The 17,042-nt window shown below is 44.5% G+C and overlaps 2 protein-coding genes across 4 annotated transcripts; both read right to left on the minus strand.

Annotated features, from left to right (window-relative positions):
* Positions 1–4,581: 4,581 nt before the first annotated feature.
* On the minus strand, positions 4,582–11,618 carry LOC139477830 (tripartite motif-containing protein 2-like). Of its 3 annotated transcripts, none has more exons than XM_071260246.1 (3): positions 11,580–11,618; positions 10,371–10,672; positions 4,582–7,169 (listed from the first exon to the last, which is right to left on the minus strand). In XM_071260246.1, exons 2-3 carry the CDS (start codon positions 10,669–10,671, stop codon positions 5,695–5,697), a joined length of 1,776 nt encoding a protein of 591 aa, XP_071116347.1. In that variant the 5' UTR covers position 10,672; positions 11,580–11,618; the 3' UTR covers positions 4,582–5,694. The 3 variants fall into 3 exon arrangements, with proteins under 3 accessions (XP_071116347.1, XP_071116346.1, XP_071116348.1); XM_071260245.1 differs by having other exon boundaries at positions 11,493–11,607; XM_071260247.1 differs by lacking the exon at positions 11,580–11,618 and having other exon boundaries at positions 10,292–10,449.
* Positions 11,619–15,608: 3,990 nt separating this feature from the next.
* On the minus strand, positions 15,609–16,277 carry LOC139477814 (uncharacterized). Its single transcript, XM_071260227.1, has one exon. The coding sequence runs from the start codon at positions 16,275–16,277 to the stop codon at positions 15,609–15,611; it is 669 nt and encodes a 222-aa protein (XP_071116328.1).
* Positions 16,278–17,042: the final 765 nt, after the last annotated feature.

Raw genomic sequence — 17,042 nt, forward strand, 5'->3', positions numbered from 1 at the left:
TCAATTTAACAGATGGGGGTTATGTTTAAGAGACCACCATGTGGTCTAATGGTAGAGCATGCGCCCGGAGAGCATAAAGTTGGGGGTTCGATCTCCAGCCGGGTCATACCAGAAGAAGGTAAAAGATGGTACTTGATGTTTAAATACATGTTCTACCGTATTAAGACAACAGGAAGTACAAATGTCCCTCCAGATGAGTGAGTGTGTGAGTTGGGTTTAACACCGCTTTTAACAGTATTCCAGGTATATCACAGCGTGTCCGCTTAATGTGGGAGGAAAGCCCGAAGTGATGCAGGTCTCAGACGTTTACCACTTCGGTGAAACCAACGAGCACGGTATGGTGCTGACAAACCTAGAAACATCATGGGGGCGAACCGGGATTCGAACCCACAATCAAGGTTCTGGCGTGCCCAAGGGACGCAACTCTTCACTGCAAATCGCGGCGCGTCAGACGACTGGATCACCCGTGCCCCTTGAAAGGGTAATGCAATGACAATTGCCATGGAATTGTTACAATACATGTCTTTTCATTTGCTGGGTCTCAAAGTCTGTATCTTTTTCAGCAGAATGAATACAGGATTTGAACTTTCGTAAATGGAAATGTGTAGCATTACCAACACAGGAACTCGTTATTGGTCAGTAAATAGAAGTATATACCCCCTATATGTATACTGAAGACGTGAAAATCAACAAACTCAAGTCTGCTTGCATGTCAGTGACAGCTTCGAACGATCGAAGGGCAAGGTCACCACCGGAATAAGAAAAGACAACCGTGATCCACTCACAGCGTTTTACGCTAGAGATAGGGAATGCTATTGTTCACATTTGGAATGTTTGGGGCCACAAAATCAGAAGTCAGGCACACTTCCGCGGATTTTTCGAAAGATTTGTATCGGACCTGTGAACTTTATTGATCTGGTCGTGCTGTCGTGTTCGTTCATTCATGACAAGTGTTTCACGAAATAGTTTAGAAATAGTTTTCTGTATTTTCATTTTAGTTTTTGACATTTTCATTTTAGTCTTTGCCATTTTCGTTTTTGTTTTTGACATTTTCATTTTAGTTTTTGACATTTTCGTTTCACTTTTCAGCGATTCAATATCTTCTTTACACATGATTTATCACATATTTGTAAGACAAATCGTGTTAATTTGCAAAAGGTTACGATAAAAGTAAGTGAAATATCAAAATATGGAAAAACAGACTCCATGTCCCTAATGGGCCACCGTAGTAATTGGACATTTTTAACACTTGAATTTGAAAGCTCAATTTTTAACGCCGCACTCAGCAATATTCCACGTCTATGACTGCGGTCTGTAAATAATCGAATCTAGACCAGACAATCCAATGATTGATATGTCATGAGCGTCGATCCACGCAATTGGGATACGATGACATGCATGCACCTAGTCAGCGAGCCAGACCACATACAGAAAGTAGAGTTTTCAAAGTATTTCAGAAAAAAACTATGAGCAAGTTCCAAGATTTATCAATACATGTATTAGAAAACATCTTCTCTATGAATATAAGTGGGGGCACGGGTGACCCAGTCGTCTAAGGCGCCGCGCAGAGTTGCATCCATTGGGCACGCCAGAAACCTTTCATTGTGGGTTTGAATCCCGGTTCGCCCCGATTATGTTTCCAGGTTTGTCAGCACCATACCCGTGCTCGTGGGTTTCACTGAAGTGGTAAACGTGTGAGACCTGCATCACTTTCTTCCCACAATAAGCTGATATACCTGGAATACTGTTAAAAGCGGCGTTAAACGCAACTCACTCACTCTATGAACTCTTCACTCTTCGGTCAAGGACGCCCTCATATTGAAACAATTACATATTATTTTTCAAAAACCTGACAAACTGACCATTTCAACTCATTCAGCCACACGCTTTGATTTAACGCCATTTGTTCAAAACTTCAAACTTAAGGTTAAAAAAAAGTTTAAACTGCCAATCAAATAAACTCTTTCCAAGATTTTCAGGATCTTTTTCATAATCGGAAAATTAGTTCTGCTGGGCCCTTTGATATACGTTGTCCTCAATGCGGGATTGAAATAATCAATGTACCGTATAGTGTGTTTTCTTTCAGATATATACCAAATTGATTAAATGACCCATGGAAACAGGACACGGTGGCCCAGTCGTCTTCTAGTTGTTTTTGTTGGTTTGTTGTTTAACGCCGCACTCAGCAATATTCCAGCTATATGACGGCGGTCTGTAAATAATCGAGTCTGATCCAGACAATCCAGTGATTGACATCATGATCATCTATCCACGCAATTGGGATCGATGACGCATCAACCAAATCAGCGAGCCTGACGACCTGATCCCGTTAGTCGCCTTTTACGACAAGCACAGTCACCTTTTACGACAAGCCTGGGTTGCTGAAGACCTATTCTATCCCGGAATCTTAACAGGTCCAGTCGTCTTCTAAGCCGTATATGGAGACCTATTAAAAGTTTAGATTTGTCCATCCGAAACCGCTCATTCTGTTTAATAAGGCTCAGTCACACAGACAATGCGACCGCGATGCAACCTCTTGGCGATTGATTTCCTTTGCGACCGACTGGCGATCGCTGAGACCGGTGCCACTACTTCTGCCCATATTTGGAATTAGCGTATGATCGCTGATCAATCAGCGATAGGTTTTGCAACTTGTCAGTGATTGATAGGCAACTGTTCACCGCAGATACGGCGAAATGTTGGCAACCGGTTGAGACAGTTCGATGAATTGTCAGCGAATCTTCGGTGACTTGTTGCAACTGAACGGAGACTGGTCGGTGATTAGTTGTCGATCGATCACCGATCAGAACATAATGCTTTTCTGAATCAAATCATTTCTTTGCAAGTTGTCCAGTTTCAGTTGTGCTTCAGTTGCGCCGGTCGATCACCGCCTCATCACTGATCAATCACTGATAGGTCGCCTCTTGGTTGCAAAGAGTCACCCTTGTGTAGACGAAACCGATCGCCGGACAATGGAAACCAATCTGTGATTAAAATAAGATCACTTGGGGACCTCTAGGAGACCAATGAAACCTCCGAGCTACCAAATCGGTCGCATCAAGTCTTTTGTGTATGTTCGAAAGACTGGTTGCGACCGAATGGGTTTTTGCGACCGCTCTGAAACCTTGTGGCGACCTCAGTGAAACCTTCCAGAGACACTTGAAACCTCACTGCGATTGTCAAAAATTGGTCGCCAGGAGGTTGCATCGCGATCGCATTGTCTGTGTGACCGAGGTTTTAGTAAACAGAATGAGCGGTTCCGAATGGCCAAATCTAAACTTTTAATAGGTGACCCATATACGGCTTAGAAGAGGGCGGTCGGGTAGCCTTGTGGTTAAAGCTTTAGCTCGTCACGCCGAAGACCCGGGTACAATGTGTGAAGCCCATTTCTGGTGTCCCCTGCCGTGATATTGCTGGAATATTGCTAAAAGCGGCGTAAAACCACTCACTCACCCACTCACTTAGAAGACCCCAAAAGGGTACAATGTGTGAAGCCAATTTCTGGTGTCCCCCCCGTTATATTGCTGGAATATTGCTAAAAGCGGCATAAAAAACCATACTCACTCACTCCTGTTTACTGGTATATTTAGACAAATGTGTAGACATTTTTCAAAATATTCATATTGAAATGCTGTCACAAGATGTGACTTTTAATTTGTATGTCACAGCAGAATAGAGGTCTTTTTGTCAAGAGGTGAGTTATAGTGCCCTTTTTTATGTGCATCAGTCACTACAGTAGATTTCCTTCTTTTGATCAGTAAGGGCGTTGGGGTAGCCAAGTGGTTAAAGCGTTTGCTCGTTACGCCGAAGCTCTGGGTGCAATGTGTGAAACTAATTTCTGGTGTCCCCCGCCGTGATATTGCTGGAATATTGCTAAAAGCGGCGTAAAATCCAACTCACTCACATTCACTTGATCAGTAAAGAAATACATGCACGCAAGTTGAAAAGGATTCATTATGCAGTGTTATACGATGGCGGTTTTGAGATTTTCCTGCGTATTTTTACAAACACAACTTAAGTGATTCTTTTTGCATATTTGAGTCGAATATTCAGCTTACCTGGGGCTCTGTTTGATCACAAGCATTGCTACGCCACTCATTCAAGTGGGGACGGTCGGGTAGCCTAGTGGTTAAAGCGTTCGCTCGTCACGCCGAAGACCCGGGTTCGATTCCCGACATGGGTACAATGTCTGAAGCCCATTTCTGGTGTTCCCCGCCGTGGTATTACTGGAATATTGCTAAAAGCGGCGTAAAACCTCACTCACTCACTCATTCAAGTGTTGTTGTTTTTAATTTGTCGGTTTGTTTCTTAGCATTTACAATTGCACCAGGTGCAACAAGATCTACACGCACCTGAATTTCAGTTTCGAAAACCAAGCCCTGATTTATTCAGTATGATGCCAAGGCACTGTAGCTTACCATCTACATTCTGAGTGAGATGAGTCTCGTATGTCGTGAAACCTTACTATTATATTTTCTTTTCCTTCCATTTTTCTACAGAAAACAACACGTTGATGCAATGTATAATCGTTTTGTACTGACCGTGCAAGTAGAGATGACAGAATGACTCGGTATCATCGAGGATGTTTTTTATTCTGGCGGCAAGGCATATCATATGACATGATCCATGGCAAGCGCAGGACACAAGACACACATTGTCATATTAAAGAGGGAACTGTGACACACAAAAGAAAGATTGTCATTCGGAACGAATATATTACATTAAAGCCATTGACAAATCCAACTTTCAACATTAACCAGTTTCCGAGAAATTAGTTGTTTTTGAATGTTGGACAAATGTAATTGAAAACCGACCATATGAAAGCACACTTTGATCGTCAGTCCTGGTGCGTTAAAAAGTCATACAACTTTAGAAAATCATACTGCAAAACATAAGGGACGCTTCTGTTAAATAACACAGAGAAGGAAGCCCAAAAGTATTCACCTTCTATGAATCTCACTAAAATGGATCAGTGAGTGGGTATGGTTTGACGCCGCTTTAAGCAATATTCCAGCAATATCACAACAGGGGACACCAGAAATGGGCTTCACACATTGCACCCATGTCGGGAATCGAACCCGGTCTTCAGCGCGACGAGCGAACGCTTTAACCACTAGGCTACCCGAGCACCCCCTAAAATGGATCAGGTGGGCGGACAAAGTGAATTTGTTGATTACATGTTGTTGTACTCCGACTAAGTGGATTGCTGCTCATCATAATAATAATAATAATAATAGCAAATCACTGATTTGTCTGGTCCACACGGGCGGTCGGGTAGCCTAGTGGTTAGAGCGTTCGATCGTCCCGCCAAAGACCCGGGTTCAATTCCCGACATGGGTACAATGTGTGAAGCCCATTTCAGGTGTCCCCGCCGTGATATTGCTGGAATATTGCTAAAAGCGGCGTTAAACCATACTCACTCACTCACTCTGGTCCACTCATGCTTATCGACAGCAACCCTTACCTTATTGTATGGCGTCAAACATCAATCATTGTGAATACACATGGTTATCTAAACCAACAATAAAAATTATAAAGGTCTGAAAAAACGACAACTGCTTATGGAGCTTTAAGCACTAGACACTACCACTGTAGATTTTCAGACCAATCTTGGCATCTTACCCCGCCAACAAAGGAATGTCAGTTCATGTAAATCTCTTGCTAATGTCCAAGTGTGGAAATAATAAAGTTATGTCAAGTTTCTGTGGTGAGCTGAAACTTCTGAATAGTCCCCCTTTGCTCAACCACAAACATGGCGCCCCTGTATAGGCAGACACATTTTGGGAAGAGGATGTCATGTTCTTCTGAAAGGACAGTCATGTTATCTTTCCCTTCCCTGACCCACACAACTTTGTTGCTTTCCTTGTCAACTATGAACACCTTGCCATCGCTGCTACATGTTATCCACTGTAAAGGCTGCTGGAGCTCGGTGTCCACTTCTGTACCAGGAATCCCTTCTTTGGTTATGGACATAATCTTCCCCCTTTGTTCAGCAACCACATAATCTCCCCGAGGTGACATTGCGATGCATGTTGGGGATTCCAAGAGGTTACGATTCCTGAAACGAGCAATGGTTTTGAGGATGGTTCCCTTCATGTTGATGATGTATAAGGCAGGGGGACGCTCTTCTTGAGCACAGGCTACAACTGCGTCAGCATCCACTGTGGCGACACTGAACAATTTCTTTCCAACTTTTATTTCCCTCTGCATCTCCAGTTCAGGTTTGACCCTAATTGTGTAGATGGCCTTTTGTTCTGGAGACGTAACAGCAATTTTTTCATATTTAAGCTCTGTGAGTCCCCATGGCTTGCCAGGCAGCTGTAAGCGGCTATGATGATCTCCCCCTTCGTCAGTGTAGAAGGACTTGACGCAGCTGTTGTTGTTATCCGTCACAATGATAGTCTCCATATCACAGGAATTCATAACAAGGATGCTCTTTATCCAAGGATCATCTTCATCTTCAGTCTTACCGTCAGTGGTACTCAGATGGCGAGGAGACAACTCTTCCATCTCATCCTCTTCATCAGACTCCGAGTCCTCCAGATCATCCATGTTTACAAGAACCTCTATGGTCTCAATCCCAGAGATATCGGAATCAGGTGGGGGCAATCTCGGATCATCCGCTTCCTTGAAGTCGAAAGTTGTCCTTGCCGATGCCAATGAAGCTTCGTAGCTGCTGTTGATAAATGTCTCCACCTTTGATGACAGCTTGATCGTAACATCTACCTTTTCGCTGTCCTCTTCACCGGAATCTTCAGAGGAGCTGTAATCAATCTCTGCATTAGCAGGTACGGGATAGGATGTATGAAATTTCTCAAACACTTCATCTATTACAGCATTAGTATCCTCTGTTAACTTCTCCTTCTTCTGCTTGATGTTCTCCATGCCTCTGTGACAAATGACATCAATTTTGGATTTTATTTCATTTCGAACTCTCATGGACATTTTCTTTCTTTGACTTGATGACGCATTCTTTTTCAGGTTGATGTTAATGTTATAACATTCATGCTTGAGAGGAGGGCTGGTGGCTATTCTTCTCACTGTGTGTTTTTTGCATGTAGGGATCCTTCTGTGGACACGGTGACAGGACTGGCAGAACGTGAGCTGACATGTTGAACATTGAAGCTCTGCTGGGACTGCCCTGTCATCATCTCTGCAGATGTCACAATCTGGAGACAGAGTATGATCAGATAGGGTGTGTGTGTGAGAGAGTTGGGTTTAACGCCGCTTTTAACAGTATTCCAGATATATCGCAGCGTGTCAGCTTAATGTGGGAGGAAAGCCCGAAGTGATGCAGGTCTCAGACGTTTACCATTTCGGTGAAACCCACGAGCCTGGGTATGGTGCTGAAAAACCTAGAAACATAATCGGGGCGAACCGGGATTCGAACCCACAACCATAGGTTTCTGGCGTGCCCAAGGGACGCAACTCTGCACAGCGAATCGCTGAGCCTTAGACGACAGGGCCACCCATGCCCCCGATCAGATAGGGAATAATAGCAGACATGGAATATATCAAACATACACCAAACATGGAATAATATATGCATCAGACGTAGAATAACATTTCTACAACCTGTAAAACTGAGACTCTCCTATATGCTGACATGTCATGATCTGGCTGAACTACAGCATCAAACCAAACTCACTCACTCACTCTTTGACATGGATCAACATATACAGCGTGTACCGCTTGTATTAAGTGTAAGTGTATGATATGTAATTATTTAGTCAATCTGGATCAGTTCTTTGATCCAACAGCTTCAATACATCCTGCCTGGCATTTCACCCCACTGCCACCTCACCAAAGCCTCACCAAATCACCCAAAGCCTCGCCACCTCACCCAAACCTCGCCACTTCACTCAAGCATCACCGAATCACTCAAGCCTCACCACCTCACCCAAAGCCTCGCCACCTAACTCAAGCCGCGCCAACTCACTCAAGCCGCGCCAACTCACTCAAGCCTCATTGACTCCTCACTTAAGCCTCACTACCTCACTCAAGCCTCACCACCTCACTCAAGCCTCATCGACTCCTCACTTAAGCCTCACCACCTCACTTAAGCCTCACTACCTCACTTAAGCCTTACCACCTCACTCAAACCTCACCACCTCACTCAAGCCTCACCACCTCACTCAGGCCTCATCGACTCCTCACTTAAGCCTCACCACCTCACTCAAGCCTCACCACCTCACTCAAGCCTCACCACCTCACTTAAGCCTCACCACCTCACTTAAGCCTCGCCACCTCACTCAAGCCTCACTACCTCACTCAAGCCTCACTACCTCACTCAAACCTCACCACCTCACTCAAGACTCACTACCTCACTCAAGCCTCACTACCTCAATCAAGCCTCACCACCTCACTCAAGCCTCAACATCTCACTCAAGCCTCACCACCCCACTTAAGCCTCACTACCTCACTCAAGCCTCACTACCTCACTCAAACCTCACCACCTCACTCAAGCCTCACCACCTCACTCAAGCCTCACTACCTCACTTAAGCCTCACCACCTCACTTAAGCCTCGCCACCTCACTCAAGCCTCACTACCTCACTCAAGCCTCACTACCTCACTCAAACCTCACCACCTCACTCAAGACTCACTACCTCACTCAAGCCTCACTACCTCAATCAAGCCTCACCACCTCACTCAAGCCTCAACATCTCACTCAAGCCTCACCACCCCACTTAAGCCTCACTACCTCACTCAAGCCTCACTACCTCACTCAAACCTCACCACCTCACTCAAGCCTCACCACCTCACTCAAGCCTCACTACCTCACTCAAGCCTCACCACCTCACTCAAGCCTCACCACCTCACTCAGGCCTCACCACCTCACTCAGGCCTCACCACCTCACTCAAGCCTCACCACCTCACTCAGGCCTCGCCACCTCACACAAGCCTCACCACCTCACTCAAGCCTCACCACCTCACTCAGGCCTCACCACCTCACTCAGGCCTCACCACCTCACTCAGGCCTCACCACCTCACCCAAAGCATCACCACCTCACTCAAGCCTCACCACCTCACTCAAGCCTCACCACCTCACTCAGGCCTCACCACCTCACTCAAGCCTCACCACCTCACTCAAGCCTCACCACCTCACTCAAGCCTCACCACCTCACTCAAGCCTCACCACCTCACTCAAGCCTCACCACCTCACTCAGGCCTCACCACCTCACTCAAGCCTCACCAACTCTCTCAAGCCTCACCACCTCACACAAGCCTCACCACCTCACTCAAGCCCCGCCAACTCACCCAAAGCATCACCTCACTCAGGCCTCACCACCTCACACAAGCCTCACCACCTCACTCAAGCCTCACCACCTCACTCAAGCCCCGTCACCTCACTCAAGCCTCACCACCTCACTCAGGCCTCACCACCTCACTCATGCCTCACTACCTCACTCAAGCCTCACCACCTCACTCAAGCCTCACCACCTCACACAAGCCTCACCACCTCACCCAAAGCATCACCACCTCACTCAGGCCTCACCACCTCACTCAGGCCTCACCACCTCACTCAAGCCTCACCACCTCACTCAGGCCTCACCACCTCACACAAGCCTCACCACCTCACACAAGCCTCACCACCTCACTTAAGCCTCACCTCCCACTCAAGCCTCACCACCTCACTCAAGCCTCACCACCTCACTCAAGCATCACCACCTCACTCAAACCTCACCACCTCACTCAAGCCTCACCACCTCAACCAAAGCTTCGCCACCTCACCCATAAACATACAGCAATATTCCAGCAATATCACGGCGGGGAACACCAGAAATGGGCTTCACACATTGTACCCATGTTGGGATTCGAACCCGTGACGAGCGAACGCTTTAACCATTAGGCTACCCAACCGCCCCTAAATGTTATTTGTAAATTCCATGTATACATCACTATCTGTGGTTCAAGAGGCCACCTGCAACTCCACAGCTAAATGATTTTCATATAAATAAACAAATACTTGACATTTATATTTATTTTTATTTTGACCAACCTTGTGTGGCAAAGCTGGAATAAACCCGTGACACACAAAATTAAAGAGGTGTGGCCTTTGGTCCCCAGCAACATATGTGTGAGTGAGTGAGTTACAATTTAAGTCACACCAGCAACATATGTGGTTAGGCTGGTGTTACGTGGGTGATGAAGTGTCATTGTACCCTTGAGATGTGAATCGTTGCTCAGAATATCAATCATGTGTATTTGGCTTGATTATTTACAGGCCACTATCATATAGCTGGAATATATTGCTGAGTGTGTTTTTTAGCAGTAAATATACAACTCACATAATCTCAACCATCGCCACTTCTTCCCCGTGACCTCTCCTTCCCCTTTCCCCTGAAACATCCACCAGGGCCGTCTCACCTTTGTTGGCAGGCGTGTGCAGGCCCTCCTCGATGGTGTTCCTGATGCTGCAGTTGGTGCGGAGCTGGTTCACCCACTGGCTCACTGGCCGAGAAGGGTCAGCGACCTGGGTCTCTTGTCGGCAGGTGGGACATGCAATGCCGGACACACGTCGTTTGTCACGTGTTGATGAATCAAGATACTTCTGGAGACACGTGGAACAGAAGTTGTGGAGACACTGTAGTGTCTTTGGGTCTCTCAGAACCTCGGTGCAGAAGGAGCAGCTTAGATTGACCTCAATAGCAGTTTCAGCCCCCTCCATCCTGCATGTTATTAACAGAAAATATAATGTGATGATATCACTACCCCCTCCACCCTGCATGTCATTAACAGAAAATATAATGTGTGATGATATCACTATACTCCCTCCATCCTTCATATCACAAACCTCTCTGAGAATAGGTCTGATGACATCACTATACTCCCTCCATCTTGCATGGCATAAACAGAGAATATATTGTGAGAAGATATCACTACACTCCCTCTATCTTATACATGCATGTTATACATAGAGGATATCCTATGTGAGAGATGTCACTAAACACCCACCAAGCATAGCTAGTTTTCCATCAAACAGTATGCCATGTATTTCCAGGAATCCTACTTTCGTTTTCAGGAAACGACAAGGGTGTATTAAATGATGTAATATTAGAAACGTGCGATATGAGATTCTTGATGCCAATGTTCAGAGTAACGTATTTTGTTTCCTCCAATGTAAACAGAATCAAGTTGTATGTTGTAACCCTAAGCCATATCTGTTAATAACGTACATGCATATTAGATGCGCGGTGTCCGAGAATATTCGCCATATATAATACACTGTTTGTTGCAAGGCATTTCGTGTTGCAGTCAGTTCTATACACGGCTAGACGCCTACTGTTACGCTGTCATGACTCGCGCCAGTGCCGACAATGTATATTCTACCGGTAATATAATGTCACACAGTTCGTTTTGGGTTAGAAATGTCTTTGACGTTCAAGTATGATAAAATCCGATTTCTTTTCAATTCTATCCGATCACCTCAAACGGCGTGAAAAATACGAAATAAAATCTACATTGAACAAGACATGCATGAAACGCTACCTTATTGGCACAGTGACGACGCAGGTCCTACCTCGTCATGATGAGACGGAGCCCGGTTATCAGCCCTGCGCTCAGTGTCACTCTTACCTGGTTTTCGTCTCTCACCGCGCGCTGTCAACGCGTCATGATGAGACAGAGCCCGGTTATCTGCCCTGCGCTCAGTGTCACTCTGACCTCATATATACACATGTACTATCCGGAGACAACTTATTCTCGTCGGTTATTTATTTGAAACATCTGTCGACAGATTCGCTGTTGTCAGTTATGCCATGAAGACATACCCTGTCCGACCTCTACATTAAGAATAATCTGTCATTCTGTCATCTGGCACGATTGATGACAGCGTAACAGTAGGCGTCTAGCCGTGTATAGAACTGACTGCAACACCAAATGCCTTGCAACAAACAGTGTATTATATATGGCGATTACTCTCGGACATCGCGCATCTTATATGCATGCACCTTATTAACAGAAATGGCTTAGGGTTACAACATACAACTTGATTTTGTTTATACTGGAGGACAAAATACGATCTCATATCGCACGTTTCTAATTTTACATCATTTAATACAACCCTTGTCGTTTCCTGATACCGAAAGTAGGATTCCTGGAAATACATGGCGTACTGTTTGATGGAAAACTAGCTATGCTTGGTGGGTGTTTAGTGACATCTCTCACATGGGATATCCTCTATGTATAACATGCATGTATAAGATAGAGGGAGTGTAGTGATATCTTCTCACAATATATTCTCTGTTTATGCCATGCAAGATGGAGGGAGTATAGTGATGTGATCACACCTATTCTCAGAGAAGTTTGTAATATGAAGGGTGGAAGGAGTAGTGATATCATCAAACATTATATTTTCTGTTAATGACATGCAGGGTTGAGGGAGTAGCGATATCATCACACATTATATTTTCTGGTAATGACATGAAGGATGGAGGTAGTGATATCATCAAGCATTATATTTTATGTTAATGACATTCAGGGTGGAGGTAGTGATATCATCAAGCATTATATTTTCTGGTAATGACATTCAGGGTGGAGGTAGTGATATCATCAAGCATTATATTTTCTGGTAATGACATTCAGGGTGGAGGTAGTGATATCATCAAGCATTATATTTTCTGGTAATGACATTCAGGGTGGAGGTAGTGATATCATCAAGCATTATATTTTCTGGTAATGACATTCAGGGTGGAGGTAGTGATATCATCAAGCATTATATTTTCTGGTAATGACATTCAGGGTGGAGGTAGTGATATCATCAAGCATTATATTTTCTGGTAATGACATGCAGGGTGGAGGTAGTGATATCATCAAGCATTATATTTTCTGGTAATGACATGAAGGATGGAGGTAGTGATATCATCAAGCATTATATTTTCTGGTAATGACATTCAGGGTGGAGGTAGTGATATCATCAAGCATTATATTTTCTGGTAATGACATTCAGGGTGGAGGTAGTGATATCATCAAGCATTATATTTTCTGGTAATGACATGAAGGATGGAGGTAGTGATATCATCAAGCATTATATTTTCTGGTAATGACATTCAGGGTGGAGGTAGTGATATCATCACACATTATATTTTCTGGTAATGAAGTTTACGTCGCAAAGGCTTTCAGCCTTAGCACGACGTTCAATACAAAAGGCTCTATCAGTAATATACTCATCATGTAAAGACAATTTGACAATTTAAAAGTATATGCATTTCTAGTAGAAACAAACAGACAAAAATGAAATGTAGATACTCCTGATCTAGATGCGAACGTTTCAAAACAACTAATTATTTCTGGACATATCGGATTTACTAAGTAATTTACTGCGCACTCGTAGACTTTGATAGATGTATTGTAATAAAACGTGCTGACTGGTTCTACCAGAGCTAAACGTGTACGTCCAGTCCAGCATCACGTCAGGCTTTCCTCCCCATCAAGCCCACCCCGTCATATAACTGGAATACTGTTCAACACAGCGTTAACCTCCTAAACTGGGGTCCTTGACTACAGTGGAGAGTGATGTTCATTTGTAGCAGCAAATGGTATGCTCAATATCAAATATTATTTCCTCAAGTATCAGCGACACATTATCTACAGAACAAGGTTCGTAGACAACCGGCTCTTACATGCTGAACAGAAAAAGATACACGAATATCAAAATGTGTTACCTGAAACATATTTTGTTATGTATGCACAGACGATGTTTGGCAGTTACACTAATGGCGGACACACTCGATGTCAAATGCAGTCTGACTCATTCGTGACCAACCCTTGCTATTCCGGCACAAGCCAAATGGAGACTGGTGACCAACCGTAGGAATACATATCGGTATGTACAAAGACATGTAAACTGTATACAAACTCTGCCCGGTATAAAATACAACAGCTTTGGTTCAGTTGGCATAAAAGTAAATAAATACATTCTATGGGAATAACTTAGTCCGTTACCGTTCGAATAAGCCAGAATCAATGTATACTGACACACAATGAAAACGCATCAAGCATCAAACATCGATACGTTAAATGAGATTCTGTTCCGTATGACGACATTGATATGTTTGAATATACCATATTTTTGTGGACATTCCACCAAATATTGCACAAATTCAAAAATATGTTTTCAAAGTGTCAGTACACAAATTGGTCATTACAACATCAAAGATACATATATTGTAATATATGTTGGAGTAAGAATGTTCACGATTTTCGAAATAATCCGTTCGAATCTCATGTCTTTGGGAGCACGGGTGGTCCAGTCGTCTATGGTGCCGCGCGTTGCGTCCCTTGGGCACGCCAGAAACCTATGATTGTGGGTCCGAGTCCCGGTTCGCCCCGATAATGTTTCTAGGTTTGTCAGCACCATGCCCGTGCTCACATAGGTAAAGTTCATATGTTTTTATAGACCCTCTGGACACAATTCATGTAAGTTTACACATATGAAGCGTGAACTACGCCTGGCATGGCGACTCCTGTCAATTTGAAAGGAAATTCAAAAGGAAAACGAATGATTACATCATATTTTCAAGTTAACGTGACTGAAACTGATAAATCTATCGACCAAGAAAAAGAAATCAAAAGTTGTGAATATTCAAACATGTGTATTTAAGGAGTCATAGTTGCCAGAATATGACTGGTTGCGATCCTCCAAATCGTCAGATACAATGTTTCGGATCTGCTGATGGAAATAATGATTATGTTTATGACAGACAGAAGTTTTACCGAAAGAATATTAAAGCGCATAGTGATTCTCACAAACGTAGAAAATGGAGAGACTACTATTTGTATTAAAATACGTCCCCTTCTAAATTGAGTTATTACGCTACAATTCCATGCGGTAGATACCAAAACTGATGAGAAAAATGTGGTTTTGGAAACATTGAAATGGTTACATTGACTATCCAACTATGTAAAAATAACCACATGGGTGTCGCGCATGCGCGTGATGTAGCACCCTAACAGAGGCCTCTGACATTAATCAAGACACCTTCAAACGGTTGTATGTCCCTAACGACCCCTTATAGGTGTGTCGGATTTGGTATCAAACGTCTTAAAATTTGGAGAGCTTTCCAACGAGCCATCATGCACTAAAATCGCTTGATATTTGAGAAAAGCGTGTTTTTCATCTCTCCAGCAAAAGTACATCCAAGTAAGAAAACCGAAAACACGTTGGTCGGCATTGCGAGTTTGAGAAACGTGCCAATTTTCGTTGTGGGCTTAAATGTGCAGGCTTTTTGAAACACTTTGCTGTGACCAAATCTCTTGAAATCGTTTGGAAACATTGAAAGGTTACACTATCTATCCAACTATGTTAAAATAACCACAAGGGTGTCGGTAGCACCCTAACAGAGGCCCACACATCTTAAACTCTGTCACCAACAGCCTCGGCCCACAAATCTTCAACTCTGTCACCAACAGCCTCGGCCCACACATCATCAACCCTGTCACCAACAGCCTCGACCCACACATCGTCAACTCTGTCACCAATAGCCTCGGTCCGCACATCTTCAACTGTCGCCAACAGCCTCGGTCCACACATCTTCAACTCTGTCACCAACAGCCTCGGCCCACACATCGTCAACTCTGTCACCAACAGCCTCGGCCCACACATCTTCAAATCACCAACAGCCTCGGCCCACACATCTTCAAATCACCAACAGCCTCGGCCCACACATCGTCAATTCTGTCACCAACAGCCTCGGCCCACACATCGTCAACTCTCTTACCAACAGCCTCGGCCCCCACATCTTCAACTCTGTCACCAACAGCCTCGGCCAACACATCATCAACTCTGTCACCAACAGCCTCGGCCCACACATCTTCAACTGTCGCCAACAGCCTCGGCCCACACATCGTCAACTCTGTCACCAAAGCCTCGGCCCACACATCTTCAACTCTGTCACCAACAGCCTCGGCCCACACATCGTCAACCCTGTCACCAACAGCCTCGGCCCACACATCGTCAACTCTGTCACCAACAGCCTCGGTCCACACATCTTCAACTCTGTCACCAACAGCCTCGGCCCACACATCGTCAACTCTGTCACCAACAGCCTCGGCCCACACATCGTCAAATCTGTCACCAGCAGCCTCGGCCCACACATCTTCAACTCTGTCACCAACAGCCTCGGCCCACACATCGTCAACTCTCTTACCAACAGCCTCGGCCCCCACATCTTCAACTCTGTCACAAACAGCCTCGGCCCACACATCATCAACTCTGTCACCAACAGCCTCGGCCCACACATCTTCAACTGTCGCCAACAGCCTCGGCCCACACATCTTCAACTGTCGCCAACAGCCTCGGCCCACACATCGTCAACTCTGTCACCAAAGCCTCGGCCCACACATCTTCAACTCTGTCACCAACAGCCTCGGCCCACACATCATCAACTTTGTCACCAGCAGCCTAGGCTACTGAATCTCAACATAAACAATGTGATGCAAGACAACATTGTTTAGCATTTAGACTGCCGTATAGCACAAATGTGTACATATGAAATGCATAAATCGTTATGAAAGTACTTTTAAAAAAAACATTCTTATAGTTTGTGATTGTCGGGCTCGGTGATCAAAGGGAATCAAGCTTGGTATTAGGGACAGACGGGAAACTTTGACCAGGTTTCTGAAAGGCGAGGTATGAGCACTTTTTAACAGCGTGTCCAGCTCCTTTCTGAAATTGTTGTTAAACACACGAGGCGCACGTAAAATCTCTTCCGTTAGCCATACTTCCTCAATGACATCCACCAGCTGCAGCAGCAGCATCGGAAACACTCGGAACCGATTTTGTCTTTACAAGTAGTTTTTATCCTGTAAAATCCTGTACGTCCTTTTTTTTGTCTTTACAAGAAATTTCTTTATGTAAGATCCTGTACACCCGTATTTTGTGTTTTACAAGCAGCTTCATCCCGTAGCATCCCATACACCCGTATTTCGTGTTTTACAAGCAGTTTCATCCCGTAACATCCCATACACCCGTATGTTGTGATTACAGCAGTTTCATCCCATAACATCCCTTACACCCGTATGTTGTGTTTACAAGTAGTT

Source organism: Haliotis cracherodii, unplaced genomic scaffold (genome assembly GCF_022045235.1).
Source record: "Haliotis cracherodii isolate W230 unplaced genomic scaffold, xgHalCrac1.p SCAF_36, whole genome shotgun sequence".
NCBI classification, from domain to species: domain Eukaryota; kingdom Metazoa; phylum Mollusca; class Gastropoda; order Lepetellida; family Haliotidae; genus Haliotis; species Haliotis cracherodii.